Source organism: Somniosus microcephalus, chromosome 5 (genome assembly GCF_052327205.1).
Source record: "Somniosus microcephalus isolate GS21.2 chromosome 5, FLI_Smic_1.0, whole genome shotgun sequence".
In the NCBI taxonomy this organism is placed as follows: Eukaryota; Metazoa; Chordata; class Chondrichthyes; order Squaliformes; family Somniosidae; genus Somniosus; species Somniosus microcephalus.
The window spans coordinates 2,944,852-2,961,758 of NC_140991.1; the positions used below are offsets into that span (position 1 = coordinate 2,944,852).

The 16,907-nt window shown below is 51.5% G+C and overlaps 1 protein-coding gene across 1 annotated transcript in view; it reads left to right on the forward strand.

Moving 5' to 3' along the window:
- macf1b (microtubule actin crosslinking factor 1b) overlaps positions 1–16,907 on the forward strand; it is a 565,261-nt gene that overhangs the window by 156,344 nt on the left and 392,010 nt on the right. Inside the window, exons 11-12 of the mRNA XM_085987168.1 lie at positions 2,284–2,487; positions 10,487–10,718. Of these exons, the coding sequence (XP_085843294.1) occupies positions 2,284–2,487; positions 10,487–10,718 (436 nt within the window). The remainder of the gene's footprint in view (positions 1–2,283; positions 2,488–10,486; positions 10,719–16,907) is intronic.

Genomic DNA, 16,907 nt, shown 5'->3' on the forward strand with positions numbered 1-16,907 from the left:
GCAGTGTGTGCGAGTGTGATTTGTAGAGCAGTGTGTGTGATTGTGATTTGTGCAGCAGTGTGTGTGTGATTTGTACAACAGTGAGTGTGATTTGTACAGCAGTGAGTGTGATTTGTACAGCAGTGAGTGTGATTTGTACAGCAGTGAGTGTGATTTGTACAGCAGTGAGTGTGATTTGTACAGCAGTGTGCGAGTGTGCTTTGTACAGCAGTGTGCGAGTGTGCTTTGTACAGCAGTGTGCGAGTGTGATTTGCACAGCAGTGTGTGCGAGTGTGATTTGTACAGCAGTGTGTGTGTGATTTGTACAGCAGTGTGCGAGTGTGATTTGTACAGCAGTGTGAGAGTGTGATTTGTACAGCAGTTTGTGCGAGTGTGATTTGTACAGCAATGTGTGCGAGTGTGATTTGTACAGCAGTGTGCGAGTGCGATTTGTACAGCAGTGTGTGCGAGTGTGATTTGTACAGCAGTGAGTGTGATTTGTGCAGCAGTGTGCGAGTGCGATTTGTACAGCAGTGTGTGCGAGTGTGATTTGTAGAGCAGTGTGTGATTGTGATTTGTACAGCAGTGTGTGTGTGATTTGTACAACAGTGAGTGTGATTTGTACAGCAGTGAGTGTGATTTGTACAGCAGTGAGTGTGATTTGTACAGCAGAGAGTGTGATTTGTACAGCAGTGTGTATGAGTGTGATTTGTACAGCAGTGTGTGTGATTTGTACAACAGTGAGTGTGATTTGTACAGCAGTGTGAGATTTGTACAGCAGTGAGTGTGATTTGTACAGCAGTGAGTGTGATTTGTACAGCAGTTTGTGCGAGTGTGATTTGTACAGCAATGTGTGCGAGTGTGATTTGTACAGCAGTGTGCGAGTGCGATTTGTACAGCAGTGTGTGCGAGTGTGATTTGTACAGCAGTGAGTGTGATTTGTGCAGCAGTGTGCGAGTGCGATTTGTACAGCAGTGTGTGCGAGTGTGATTTGTAGAGCAGTGTGTGTGATTGTGATTTGTACAGCAGTGTGTGTGTGATTTGTACAACAGTGAGTGTGATTTGTACAGCAGTGAGTGTGATTTGTACAGCAGTGAGTGTGATTTGTACAGCAGAGAGTGTGATTTGTACAGCAGTGTGTATGAGTGTGATTTGTACAGCAGTGTGTGTGATTTGTACAACAGTGAGTGATTTGTACAGCAGTGTGTGAGAGTGTGATTTGTACAGCAGTGTGTGATTTGTACAACAGTGAGTGTGATTTGTACAGCAGTGTGTGTGATTTGTACAGCAGTGAGTGTGATTTGTACAGCAGTGAGTGTGATTTGTACAGCAGTGTGTGCGAGTGTGATTTGTACAGCGGTGTGTGCGAGTGTGATTTGTACAGCAGTGTGTGCGAGTGTGATTTGTACAGCAGTGTGTGTGATTTGTACAACAGTGAGTGTGATTTGTACAGCGGTGTGTGCGAGTGTGATTTGTACAGCAGTGTGTGCGAGTGTGATTTGTACAGCAGTGTGTGCGAGTGTGATTTGTACAGCGGTGTGTGCGAGTGTGATTTGTACAGCAGTGTGTGCGAGTGTGATTTGTACAGCAGTGTGTGCGAGTGTGATTTGTACAGCAGTGTGTGCGAGTGTGATTTGTACAGCAGTGTGCGAGTGCGATTTGTACAGCAGTGTGCGAGTGTGATTTGTACAGCAGTGTGCGAGTGCGATTTGTACAGCAGTGTGCGAGTGCGATTTGTACAGCAGTGTGTGAGTGCGATTTGTACAGCAGTGTGCGAGCGTGTTTTGTACAGCAGTGTGCGAGCGTGTTTTGTACAGCAGTGTGTGTGAGCGTGTTTTGTACAGCAGTGTGCGAGTGTGATTTGTACAGCAGTGTGCGAGTGTGATTTGTACAGCAGTGTGCGAGTGCGATTTGTACAGCAGTGTGCGAGTGCGATTTGTACAGCAGTGTGCGAGTGTGATTTGTACAGCAGTGTGCGAGTGTGATTTGTACAGCAGTGTGCGAGTGTGATTTGTACAGCAGTGTGCGCGAGCGTGTTTTATACAGCAGTGTGTGAGTGTGATTTGTACAGCAGTGTGTGCGAGTGTGATTTGTACAGCAGTGTGTGTGAGCGTGTTTTGTACAGCAGTGTGTGTGAGCGTGTTTTGTACAGCAGTGTGCGCGTGTGATTTGTACAGCAGTGTGTGTCAGTGTGATTTGTACAGCAGTGTGTGTGAGCGTGTTTTATACAGTGTGTGTGAGCGTGTTTTATACTGCAGTGTGTGTGATTTGTGGAATCTCTAATGGGCGTGTCTCTCTCTGCAGCAACTGCGAGTATCGATTGCAGAGCTCAAACCTCTGATCAGCAAACTGAGCAGCATCAGTTCGCGATTGGCTCTGCTCAATCCAGATGAAGGGGTGTCTTTCACAGAGAAAGCTGCCAAGATGCGGGAAGAGTACAGCCAACTGCAGGAGAAACTGAGAGAGGCAGTTCGATCACTGGAGGAAAGTGTCCCACGTTACTCACAGGTACATCTGCTCAATATGCAGACCCCATCTCTCAACAATTACAGGCATTGATCAGACACAGCAGCAGGTATGTGATAGGGCAAGGGGTCGGGGTGCGAGGGGTCGGGGTGCACAGTGGTAGATGTTGGAAACATAGAAACATAGAAAAATAGGAGTAGGAGTTGGCCATTCGGCCCTTCGAGCCTGTCCCGCCATTCAATATGATCATGGCTGATCCTCCATCTCAATACCATATGCCTGCTCTCTCCCCATACCCCTTGATGTCTTTTGTGTCTAGAAATTGTATTTCATAGAATCATACAGCCCATCGTGCTTGTGCTAGCTCTATGAAAGAGCTCTCCAATTAGTCCCTGCTCTTTCCCCATAGCCCTTTAAAAATTTTCCCCATCGAGTATTTATCCAATTCCCTTTTGAAAGTTACTGTTGAATCTGTTTCCACCGCCCTTTCAAGCAGCGTGTTCCAGATCATAACTTGCTGCTTAAAAATGTTGCCTCTGGTTCTTTTGCCAATTACCTTAAATCTGTGTCCTCTGGTTACCGACCCTCCTGCCACTGGAAACAGTTTCTCCTTATTTACTCGATCAAAACTCTTCATCTTTCTAAACCTTTACAAATCTCTGGTTAGGCCTCAGCTGGAGTATAGTGTCCAATTCTGGGCACCACACTTTAGGAAGGATGTCAAGGCTCTGGGTGGGGGTTGGGGGGGTGGATGATGGGACCATGTTGGGGGCGATGATGGGGGCGATGGTGGGGGCGGATGGTGGGGGCGGATGATGGGGGCGGATGATGGGGGCGGATGATGGGGGCGGATGATGGGGGCGGATGATGGGGCGGATGATGGGGCCGATGATGGGGCCGATGATGGGGCCGATGATGGGGGCGATGATGGGGGCGATGATGGGGGCGATGATGGGGGCGATGATGGGGGCGATGATGGGGGCGATGATGGGGGCGATGATGGGGGCGATGATGGGGACGATGATGGGGACGATGATGGGGACGATGATGGGGACGATGATGGGGACGATGATGGGGACGATGATGGGGACGATGATGGGGCGATGATGGGGCGATGCTGGGGCGATGCTGGGGCGATGATGGGGGGAATGATGGGGGGAATGATGGGGGGATGATGAGGGCGATGATGGGGGGGATGATGGGGGGATGATGGGGGGATGATGGGGGGATGATGGGGGGGATGATGGGGGCGATGATGGGGGCGATGATGGGGGCGATGATGGGGACGATGATGGGGACGATGATGGGGACGATGATGGGGACGATGATGGGGACGATGATGGGGACGATGATGGGGACGATGATGGGGCGATGATGGGGCGATGATGGGGCGATGCTGGGGCGATGCTGGGGCGATGATGGGGGGAATGATGGGGGGAATGATGGGGGGATGATGAGGGCGATGATGGGGGGGATGATGGGGGGATGATGGGGGGATGATGGGGGGGATGATGGGGGGGATGATGGGGGGGATGATGGGACGATGATGGGGAGGATGATGGGGGCGACGGTGGGGCGACGGTGGGGACGACGGTGGGGACGACGGTGGGGGGGACGGTGGGGGGGACGGTGGGGGGGACGGTGGGGGGGACGGTGGGGGGGACGATGGGGGGGGACGATGGGGGGGGACGATGGGACGATGGTGGGGCGGATGGTGGGGACGATGATGGGGACGATGATGGGACGATGATGGGGGGGATGATGGGGGGGATGATGGGGCGATGATGGGGCGATGATGGGGCGATGATGGGGCGATGATGGGGCGATGATGGGGCGATGATGGGGCGATGATGGGGCGATGATGGGGCGATGATGGGGCGATGATGGGGCGATGATAAGAACATAAGAAATAGGAGCAGGAGTAGGCCAATCGGCCCCTCGAGCCTGCTCCACCATTCAATAAGATCATGGCTGATCTGATCCTAACCTCAAATCTTCTATCACTCTGCATCCACCCGAACCCATGTGATCTCCCGGGAGAGGCGAAAAACCAGATAAAGACCCAATGGCCAATTTGGGAGAAAAAAATCTGGGAAATTCCTCTCCGACCCATCTAGGCGATCGAAATTCTTACAGGAGATCACTCTGTCCCTATATTTTCCACAGTACTTACCTTCTGTAAAGGCGATCTCCACCCCAGCCAGGAACAGGAATAAAACCATCTCCTGAAATCTAACACAGAATTAGAACACAAGTAGTAGGAGCAGAACCAGGCTACACGGCCCCTGGGCCCGCTCCACTACCCACAGGGCCATGACCATTCCGAACCTAGACTCATGTCCAATTTCCTGCCCGCTCCCCGTAACCCTTAATTCCCTTTACTTCTAGGAAACTATCTATTTCTGTTTTAAATTTATTTAATGATGTAGCTTCCACAGCCTTCTGGGGCAGCAAATTCCACAAACCTACCACCCTCTGAGTGAAGAAGTTTCTCCTCATCTCAGTTTTGAAAGAGCAGCCCCTTATTTTCAGATTATGCCCCCTAGTTCTAGTTTCACCCTTCATTGGGAACATCCTCACCGCATCCACCCGATCAAGCCCCTTCACAATCTTATATGCTTCAATAAGATCGCCTCTCATTCTTCTGAACTCCAATGAGTAGAGTCCCAATCTACTCAACCTCTCCTCATATGACCACCCCCTCATCCCCGGGATTAACCGAGTGAACCTTCTTTGTACTGATTCGAGAGCATGTATGTCTTTTCTTAAGTATGGACACCAAAACTGTATGCAGTATTCCAGGTGCGGTCTCACCAATACCTTGTACAACTGCAGCAATACCTCCCTGTTTTTATATTCCATCCCCCTAGCAATAAAAGCCAACATTCCATTGGCCTTCTTGATCACTTGCTGCACCTGCATACTAACTTTTTGAGTTTCGTGCACCAGGACCCCCAGATCCCTTTGTACTACAGTACTTTCCAGTTTCTTGCCATTAAGATAATAACTTGCTCTATGATTTTTCCTGCCAAAGTGCATAACCTCACACTTTCCAGTATTGTATTCCATCTGCCAAATCTCTGCCCACTTACTTAGCCTGTCTATGTCCCTTTGCAGGTTTTTTATGTCCTCCTCACTCACTACTTTCCGTCCCATCTTTGTATCATCTGCAAACTTTGATATGTTACACTCGGTCCCCTCCTCCAAATCGTTAATATAGATTGTAAAGAGTTGGGGACCCAGCACTGACCCCTGCGGAACACCACTAGTTACTGGTTGCCAATCTGAGAACGAACCATTTATCCCAACTCTCTGCTTTCTGTTAGAGAGCCAATCCTCCACCCACGCCAGAATATTACCCCCAATCCCGTGATTTTTTATCTTGAGCAATAATCTTGTGTGGCACCTTGTCAAATGCCTTTTGGAAGTCTAAATACACTATGTCCACTGGCTCCCCTTTATCCACCCTGTATGTTACTTCCTCAAAAAACTCAAGCAAATTTGTCAAACATGATGGGGCGATGATGGTGGGATGATGGGACAATGATGGGGGGGATGATGGGGGGGATGATGGGACGATGATGGGACGATGATGGGCGGATGATGGGGGGGATGATGGGGGGGATGATGGGGGGGATGATGGGGGGGGATGATGGGGGGGATGATGGGGGGGATGATGGGGGGGATGATGGGGGGATGATGGGGACGATGATGGGGACGATGATGGGGACGATGATGGGGACGATGATGGGGACGATGGGTGGGATGATGGGTGGGATGGTGGGGCGATGATGGGGGGTACGGTGGGACGATGATGGGGGGTACGGTGTGACGATGATGGGGGGTACGGTGGGACGATGATGGGGGTGATGGTGGGGCGATGCTGGGGGGGATGATGGGGGGGGATGATGGGGGCGATGATGGGGGCGATGATGGGGACGATGATGGGGACGATGATGGGGACGATGATGGGGACGATGATGGGGACGATGATGGGGACGATGATGGGGACGATGATGGGGACGATGATGGGGACGATGATGGGGACGATGGGTGGGATGATGGGTGGGATGGTGGGGCGATGATGGGGGGTACGGTGGGACGATGATGGGGGGTACGGTGTGACGATGATGGGGGGTACGGTGGGACGATGATGGGGGTGATGGTGGGGCGATGATGGGGTTGATGGTGGGGCGATGCTGGGGGGGATGATGGGGGGGGATGATGGGGGCGATGATGGGGGCGATGATGGGGACGATGATGGGGACGATGATGGGGACGATGATGGGGACGATGATGGGGACGATGATGGGGACGATGATGGGGACGATGATGGGGACGATGATGGGGGCGATGATGGGGGCGATGATGGGGGCGGATGATGGGGGCGGATGATGGGGGCGGATGATGGGGGCGGATGATGGGGGCGGATGATGGGGAGGATGATGGGGAGGATGATGGGGGCGATGATGGGGGCGATGATGGGGGCGATGATGGGGGCGGATGATGGGGGCGGATGATGGGGGCGGATGATGGGGGCGGATGATGGGGGCGATGATGGGGGCGGATGATGGGGGCGGATGATGGGGGCGGATGATGGGGGAGGATGATGGGGGAGGATGATGGGGAGGATGATGGGGAGGATGATGGGGGGGATGATGGGGGGGATGATGGGGGGGATGATGGGGGGGATGATGGGGGCGATGAGGGGGCGATGATGGGGGCGATGATGGGGGCGATGATGGGGACGATGATGTGGCGATGATATGGGACGATGATGGGGGCGATGGTGGGACGATGGTGGGGCGATGGTGGGGCGATGGTGGGGCGATGGTGGGGCGATGGTGGGGCGATGGTGGGGCGATGGTGGGGCGATGGTGGGGCGATGGTGGGGCGATGATGTGGGGACGATGATGTGGGGACGATGATGTGGGGACGATGATGGGGACGATGATGGGGGCGATGGTGGGACGATGGTGGGACGATGGTGGGACGATGGTGGGACGATGGTGGGACGATGCTGGGGTGAGGATGGAGGTGATCATGGGGATGATGATGGGGCGCTGATTGGACGGTGATGGGGCGATGATGGGGGGGGGGATGAGGGGACAATGGTGGGGCGATGATGGGGCGATGATGGGGGAATGATGGGATGATGTTGGGGTTGATCATGGGGATGATGATGGGGCGCTGATTGGACGATGATGGGGACGATGATGGGGACGATGATGGGGACGATGATGGGACGATGATGGGACGATGATGGGACGATGATGGGACGATGATGGGACGACGATGGGGGGACGATGGGGGGGACGATGGGGGGACGATGGGACGACGATGGGACGACGATGGGACGACGATGGGACGACGATGGGGGGACGATGGGGGGACGATGGGGGGACGATGGGGGGGACGATGGGGGGGACGATGGGGGGGACGATGGGGGGGACGATGGGACGAGGATGGGGGCGGTGATGGGGGCGGTGATGGGGACGAGGATGGGGGCGGTGATGGGGGCGGTGATGGGGACGAGGATGGGGGCGGTGATGGGGGCGGTGATGGGGGCGGTGATGGGGGCGGTGATGGGGGCGGTGATGGGGACGGTGATGGGGACGGTGATGGGGACGGTGATGGGGACGGTGATGGGGGCGATGATGGGGCGATGATTGGGGCGATGATGGGGGCGATGATGGGGGCGATGATGGGGGCGATGATGGGGGCGATGATGGGGGCGATGATGGGGGCGATGATGGGGGCGATGATGGGATGGATGATGGGATGGATGATGGGGCGATGATGGGGCGATGATGGGGCGATGATGGGGCGATGATGGGGCGATGATGGGGCGATGATGGGGCGATGATGGGGCGATGATGGGGCGATGATGGGGCGATGATGGGGCGATGATGGGGCGATGATGGGGCGATGATGGGGCGATGATGGGGCGATGATGGGGCGATGATGGGGGGGACGATGGGGGGGATGATGGGACGATGATGGGACGATGATAAGAACATAAGAAATAGGAGCAGGAGTAGGCCAATCGGCCCCTCGAGCCTGCTCCACCATTCAATAAGGTCATGGCTGATCTAATCCTAACCTCAAATCTTCTATCACTCTGCATCCACCCGAACCCATGTGATCTCCCGGGAGAGGCGAAAAACCAGATAAAGACCCAATGGCCAATTTGGGAGAAAAAAATCTGGGAAATTCCTCTCCGACCCATCTAGGCGATCGAAATTCTTCCAGGAGATCACTCTGTCCCTATATTTTCTACAGTACTTACCTTCTGTAAAGGCGATCTCCACCCCAGCCAGGAACAGGAATAAAACCATCTCCTGAAATCTAACAGAATTAGAACACAAGAAGTAGGAGCAGAACCAGGCTACACGGCCCCTGGGCCCGCTCCACTACCCACAGGGCCATGACCATTCCGAACCCAGACTCATGTCCAATTTCCTGCCCGCTCCCCGTAACCCTTAATTCCCTTTACTTCTAGGAAACTATCTATTTCTGTTTTAAATTTATTTAATGATGTAGCTTCCACAGCCTTCTGGGGCAGCAAATTCCACAAACCTACCACCCTCTGAGTGAAGAAGTTTCTCCTCATCTCAGTTTTGAAAGAGCAGCCCCTTATTTTCAGATTATGCCCCCTAGTTCTAGTTTCACCCATCATCGGGAACATCCTCCCCGCATCCACCCGATCAAGCCCCTTCACAATCTTATATGTTTCAATAAGATCGCCTCTCATTCTTCTGAACTCCAATGAGTAGAGTCCCAATCTACTCAACCTCTCCTCATATGACTACCCCCTCATCCCCGGGATTAACCGAGTGAACCTTCTTTGTATTGACTCAAGAGCAAGTATGTCTTTTCTTAAGTATGGACACCAAAACTGTATGCAGTATTCCAGGTGTGGTCTCACCAATACCTTGTACAACTGCAGCAATACCTCCCTGTTTTTATATTCCATCCCCCTAGCAATAAAAGCCAACATTCCATTGGCCTTCTTGATCACTTGCTGCACTCTGCATTCTAACTTTTTGAGTTTCGTGCACCAGGACCCCCAGATCCCTTTGTACTACAGTACTTTCCAGTTTCTTGCCATTAAGATAATAACTTGCTCTATGATTTTTCCTGCCAAAGTGCATAACCTCACACTTTCCAGTATTGTATTCCATCTGCCAAATCTCTGCCCACTTACTTAGCCTGTCTATGTCCCTTTGCAGGTTTTTTATGTCCTCCTCACTCACTACTTTCCGTCCCACCTTTGTATCATCTGCAAACTTTGATATGTTACACTCGGTCCCCTCCTCCAAATCGTTAATATAGATTGTAAAGAGTTGGGGACCCAGCACTGACCCCAGCGGAACACCACTAGTTACTGGTTGCCAATCTGAGAACGAACCATTTATCCCAACTCTCTGCTTTCCGTTAGAGAGCCAATCCTCCACCCACGCCAGAATATTACCCCCAATCCCGTGATTTTTTATCTTGAGCAATAATCTTGTGTGTGGCACCTTGTCAAATGCCTTTTGGAAGTCTAAATACACTACGTCCACTGGTTCCCCTTTATCCACCTTGTATGTTACTTCCTCAAAAAATTCAAGCAAACTTGTCAAACATGATGGGGCGATGATGGTGGGGATGATGGTGGGGATGATGGTGGGGGCGATGATGGTGGGGGCGATGATGGTGGGGGCGATGATGGTGGGGGCGATGATGGTGGGGGCGATGATGGTGGGGGCGATGATGGTGGGGGCGATGATGGTGGGGGCGATGATGGTGGGGGCGATGATGGTGGGGGCGATGGTGGGGGCGATGACGGGGGCGATGACGGGGGCGATGACGGGGGCGATGACGGGCCGGCGATGACGGGCCGGCGATGGGGGGGATGATGGGGGGTGATGATGGGGTGATGATAAGATGATGACGGGGCCGATGGGGGCAATGCCTCTACTTCCATCCTGCCAAGCTTCCTGCATCTCCTCGCGTTGATGTATTTACTCACTGATACCCAGGTTTGTTGTGCCTGCAGTTTACAGAACAGGTGGATGTTCTGTATGATTCTCTGGAGCAGCTATGGACTCGAGTGCAGAATCCACCTGGAATCCACAGCAATTCCGAACGCATCCAGGAACAAATCCGGGATAACAGGCGGATCTTGCAGAAGCTGGAAACACTGCAGGCTACACTCAATGCAATCAGCGCGCAGGGAAAAGAACTGATCACAGGCTCACAGACCCTATCTACTGATCCCACCAGCAAAGGCAAGTCAGCTCCAACACTCTCTGACCAAGTCTTCACCAAATGGCAGGGGACATCACAACTGCTTCCTGCAACGGCATCAACGCAGGGGGATGGGAGGGGGTGGTGGAAGAGGGGACAGAGAGGGAGGAGGGCCGGAGAGGGGGGAGGAGGGGCGGAGAGGAGGAGGAGGGGCTGAAGGGGAGAGGGGTGTGGTGTCCGAAGGGGAGTGGGGGTGGGAAGGAGGAATGGGGAACATGGGTAGCATTTGGCAGGATAATGGGCTGGATCACGAGGGATGCGCACTCCTCCAGTCTGTACCCCACTCCACCCCACCTCACCCCACCTCACCCCACCCCACCGCACCCCACCCCACCCCACCTCACCCCACCTCACCTCACCCCACCCCACCCCACCTCACCCCACCTCACTTCAACCCCCACCTCACTTCAACCCCCACCTCACCCCACCCCACCGCACCCCACCCCACCGCACCCCACCTCACCCCACACCTCACTTCACTTCACCTCACTTCACCTCACTTCACCCCACCTCACCCCACCTCACCCCACCTCACCCCACCTCACCCCACCTCACCCCACCCCACCTCACCCCACTCCACCCCACCTCACCCCACCTCACCCCACCTCACTCCACCCCACCTCACCCCACCTCACCCCACCTCACCCCACCTCACTCCACCTCACCCCACCTCACCCCACCCCACTCCACCCCACCTCACTCCACCTCACCCCACCTCACTCCATCTGTCAATCTGCTCCATCGTTAGTTACACCTGCAAGCATCTGACCGTTGCACCCTGTAATTCTCCCCCAAACTCCACCTTGATCCCCACTTGATACCAGGAACGGTAGCATAGTGGTAATTTTACTGGGTTAGTAATCCAGAGGCCTGGACTAATGATCCAGAGAAGTTCATTCAAATCCCACCACGGCAGCTGGGGAATTTAAACTCAGTTAATTAAATAAAATCTGGAATTAAAAAAAGTTTGTATCAATAATGATAACCATGAAACTACCGGCTTGTCGTAAAAACCCATCTGGTTCACTAATGTCCTTCAGGGAAGGAAATCTGCCGTCCTTACCCGGTCTGGCCTATATGTGACTCCAGACCCACAGCAATGTGGTTGACTCTTAACTGCCCACTGAAATGGCCCAGCGAGACACTCAGTTGGACCAAACCGCTACAAAGAAGTGTCTTCACCTCATGGGCTGCAGCGGTTCAAGAAGGAGGCTCATCACAACCTTCTCTGGGGCAACTGAGGATGAGCAATAAATGGCCGAGCAATGTCACTCAGTTGTAACAAACCGCTACCAAACACAATAATAAGAATAAAACCGGACGGACCACCTGGCATCGACCTCGGCACCGGCTGTGGCAACGGCACACCCAGCCCAGTCGACCCTGCAAAGTCCTCCTCACCAACATCTGGGGACTTGTGCCAAAATTGGGAGAGCTGTCCCACAGACTAGTCAAGCAACAGCCTGACATCGTCACACTCACAGAATCATACCTTTCAGCCAATGTCCCGAACGCCTCCATCACCATCCCTGGGTATGTCCTGTCCCACCGGCAGGACATAGAAACATAGAAGATAGGAGCAGGAGTAGGCCATTCGGCCCCTCGAGCCTGCTCCGCCATTTAATGAGATCATGGCTGATCATCCAAACTCAGTACCCGGTCCCTGTTTTCTCTCCATATCCCTTGATCCCTTTAGCCTTAAGAAATATATCTAACTCCTTTCTTGAATATATTTAATGAATGAACTGGCCTCTACTGCCTTCTGTGGAAGAGAATTCCACAGGTTCACCACTCTCTGGGTGAAGAAATTCCTCCTCATCTCTGTCCTAAATGGCTTACCCCTTATCCTTAGACTGTGACCCCTGGTTCTGGACTCCCCGACCATCGGGAACATCCTTCCTGCATCTAGTCTGTCTAGTCCTGTCAGAATTTTATAAGTTTCAATGAGATCCCCTCTAATTGTTCTAAACTCCAGTGAGTACAAGCGCAATTGACCCAATCTCTCCTCATATGTCATTCCTGCCATCCCAGGTATCAGCCTGGTGAATCTTCGCTGCACTCCTTCCATGGCAAGAACATCCTTCCTCAGATAAGGTGACTAAAACTGCACACAACACTCAAGGTGTGGTCTCACCAAGGCCCTGTACAACTGCAGCAAGACATCCTTGTTCCTGTACTCAAACCCTCTCGCTACGAAAGCCAACATACCATTTGCCTTCTTAACCGCCTGCTGCACCTGCATGCTTACCTTCAGCGACTGGTGCACAAGGATGCCCAGATCTTGTTGCACTTCCCCTTCTCCCAATCTATTGCCATTCAGATAATAATCTGCCTTCTTGTTTTTGACACCAACGTGGATAACCTTGCATTTATCCACGTTATATTGCATCTGCCATGCTTCTGCCCAATCACCCAACCTGTCCAAATCATACTGGAGTTTCTCGGCATCCACCTCACAGCACACACGCCCACCCAGCTTTGTGTCGTCTGCAAACTTGGAGATATTACATCTAGTTCCCTCGTCCAGATCATTAATATATATTGTGAATAGCTGGGGTCCAAGGACCGATCCCTGCGGTACCCCACTAGTCACTGCCTGCCACTCGGAAAAAGAGCCGTTTATTCCAACTCTTTGCTTTCTGTCTGCCAACCAGTTCTCTATCCAAGTCAATACCTTGCCCCCAATCCCATGTGCCTTAACTTTACATGCTAATCTCTTATGTGGGACCTTATCGAAAGCCTTCTGAAAGTCCAAATACACCACATCCACTGGTTCTCCCTTATCTATTTTACCAGTTACATCCTCAAAAAATTCCAGTAGATTAGTCACGCACGATTTACCTTTTGTAAATCCACGTTGACTTTGTCCGATCCTGTCACTGTTTTCCAAGTGCTCTGCTATTACATCTTTTATAATGGACTGCAGCATCTTCCCCACAACCGATGTCAGGCTTACCGGTCTATAATTCCCTGTTTTTTCTCTACCACATTTTTTAAATGGTGGGGTAACATTAGCTACCCACCAATCCATGGGTACTGTTCCAGAGTCTATCGAATTTTGGAAGATGACCAGCAATGCATCTACTATTTCTCGGGCCACTTCCTTAAGTACCCTAGGATGTAGATTATCAGGCCCTGGGGATTTATCGGCCTTCAATCCCGCCAATTTCTCTAACACCGTTTCCCTACATAAGAACATAAGAACATACGAAATAGGAGCAGAAGTAGGCCAATCGGCCCCTCGAGCCTGCTCCGCCATTCAATAAGATCATGGCTGATCTGATCCTAACCGCCAATCCACTATCACAGAACCATCTCCTGAATCTAACAGAATTAGACACATGAAATAGGAGCAGGATCAGGCTACACGGCCCCTGGGCCCGCTCCGCTACCCACAGGGCCATGACCGATCCGAACCTAGACTCATGTCCAAATTCCTGCCCGCTCCCCGTAACCCTTAATTCCCTTTACTTCTAGGAAACTGTCTATTTCTGTTTTAAATTTATGTAATTATGTAGCTTCTACAGCTTTTTGGGGCAGCATATTCCATGGACCTACCACCCTCTGAGTGAAGTAGTTCCTCCTCATCTCAGTTTTGAAAGAGCAGCCCCTTATTCTAAGACTATGCCCCCTAGTTCTAGTTTCACCCATCATCGGGAACATCCTCCCCGCATCCACCCGATCCAACCCCTTCACAATCTTATATGTTTCAATAAGATCGCCTCTCATTCTTCTGAACTCCAATGAGTAGAGTCCCAATCTACTCAACCTCTCCTCATATGTCCATCCCCTCATCCCCGGGATTAACCAAGTGAACCTTCTTTGTACTGACTCGAGAGCAAGTATGTCCTTTCTTAAGTATGGACACCAAAACTGTACGCAGTATTCCAGGTGCGGTCTCACCAATACCTTGTACAACTGAAGCAATACCTCCCTATTTTTATATTCTATCCCCCTAGCAATGAAAGCCAACATTCCATTGGCCTTCTTAATCACTTGCTGCACCTGCATACTAACCTTTTGAGTTTCGTGCACCAGGACCCCCAGATCCCTTTGTACTTCAGTACTTTCCAGTTTCTTGCCATTAAGATAATAACTTGCTCTACGATTTTTCCTGCCAAAGTGCATAACCTCACACTTTCCAGTATTGTATTCCATCTGCCAAATCTCTGCCCACTTACTTAGCCTGTCTATGTCCCCTTGAAGGTTTTTTTATGTCCTCCTCACTCACTACTTTCCACCCCATCTTTGTATCATCTGCAAACTTTGATATGTTACACTCGGTCCCCTCCTCCAAATCGTTAATATAGATTGTAAAGAGTTGGGGACCCAGCACTGACCCCTGCGGAACACCACTAGTTACTGGTTGCCAATCTGAGAATGAACCATTTATCCCAACTCTCTGCCTTCTGTTAGATAGCCAATCCTCTATCCATGCCAGAATATTACCCCCAATCCCGTGATTTTTTATCTTAAGCAATAACCTTTTGTGTGGCACCTTGTCAAATGCCTTTTCACAGAATCACAGAATCACAGAAACCCCACAGTGCAGATAGAGGCCATTTCGGCCCATCGAGCCTGCACTGACACATATCCCACCCGATCCCCATAACCCCTACACCAACACATATCCCACCCTATCCCTGTGTATTTAATCCCCCTAACACTAAGAGTCAATTTTATCATAGCCAATCAACCTAACCCGCACATCTTTGGACTGTGGGAGGAAACCGGAGCACCCGGAGGAAACCCACGCAAACACGGGGAGAATGTGCAAACTCCACACAGCCTTTTGGAAGTCTAAATACACTACGTCCACTGGTTCCCCTTTATCCACCCTATATGTTACTTCCTCAAAGAACTCCAGCAAATTTGTCAAACATGACTTCCCCTTCATAAAACCATGCTGACTTTGTCCTATTAAATTATGATTATCCAAATGTTCTGTTACTGTCTCCTTAATAATGGACTCCAAAATTTTACCTACCACAGATGTTAGGCTAACCGGTCTATAGTTTCCAGCCTTCTGTCTACTGCCCTTTTTAAATAAGGGTGTTACATTAGGTGTGATATTCACCATCTAGAATCGGGGCAGAGGGTATTTAAGAATAATATTAATAAATTAAATTAATTACATAGAATGGGAGATCAGGTGATGTGTTGCTGCTGCAATATGTGGGAGCTGGTGAACACCATTGATGCTCACGGTGATCACATTTGCAGTAAGTGTTGGCTGCTCGAGGAACTCCGGCTCCGTGTTGAAGAGCTGGAGTCCGAGCTTCAAACACTGAGACACATCAGGGAAGGGGAGAGTTACCTGGACTCTGTGTATCACGAGGTATTCACACCAATTAGATTAATTAATTCAGATGTAGTCCGTGGCCAGGGACAGGATGGTGTGACTAGAAGTGAGGCAGGTACGGGGATCCAGGAGGTAGTGTTGGAGGAGCCGCAGCCCTTGCACTTGTCCAACAGGTTCGAGGCTCTTACTCCCTGTGAGGATGGGAACAGGGACTGCGGGGAGGATGAGCAACCCGGCCACAGCACCGTGGAGCAGGGGGCCATTCAAGTTGTAGTGGTAGGGGATAGTATCGTTAGGGGGATAGATAGAGTTCTTTGCAGCCGAGAGCGAGAGTCCCGAAGGCTGTGTTGCCTGCCCGGTGCCAGGGTTAAGGACATCTCCTCTGGACTGGAGAGAAACTTGGAGTGGGAGGGGGAGGATCTAGTTGTCGTGGTCCATGTTGGTACCAACGACATAGATAGGACAAGGAAGGATGTTCTGCTGAGGGAGTTTGAGCAGCTAGGGGCCAAATTAAAAAGTAGAACCACAAGGGTAATAATCTCTGGATTATTACCTGAGCCACGAGCGAATTTGGCTAGGACAATTAAAATTAGAGAGTTAAATGCGTGGCTCAAAAACTGGTATGGGAGAAATGGGTTTTGCTTCCTGGGACACTGGCACCAGTACTGGGGCAGGAGGGAGCTGTTCCGTTGGGATGGGCTTCACTTGGCCAGTGCTGGGACTAGAGTCCTGGCGGATCATATAACTAGGGCTGTAGAGAGGGCTTTAAACTAACTAGTGGGGGGGGGGAGGTTCCTAGAGAGCAAGTAATAAAAATGACAACAGAGAAGGTCATAGACTTAGGTAGCAGTGGGGAAATTAAAAACCA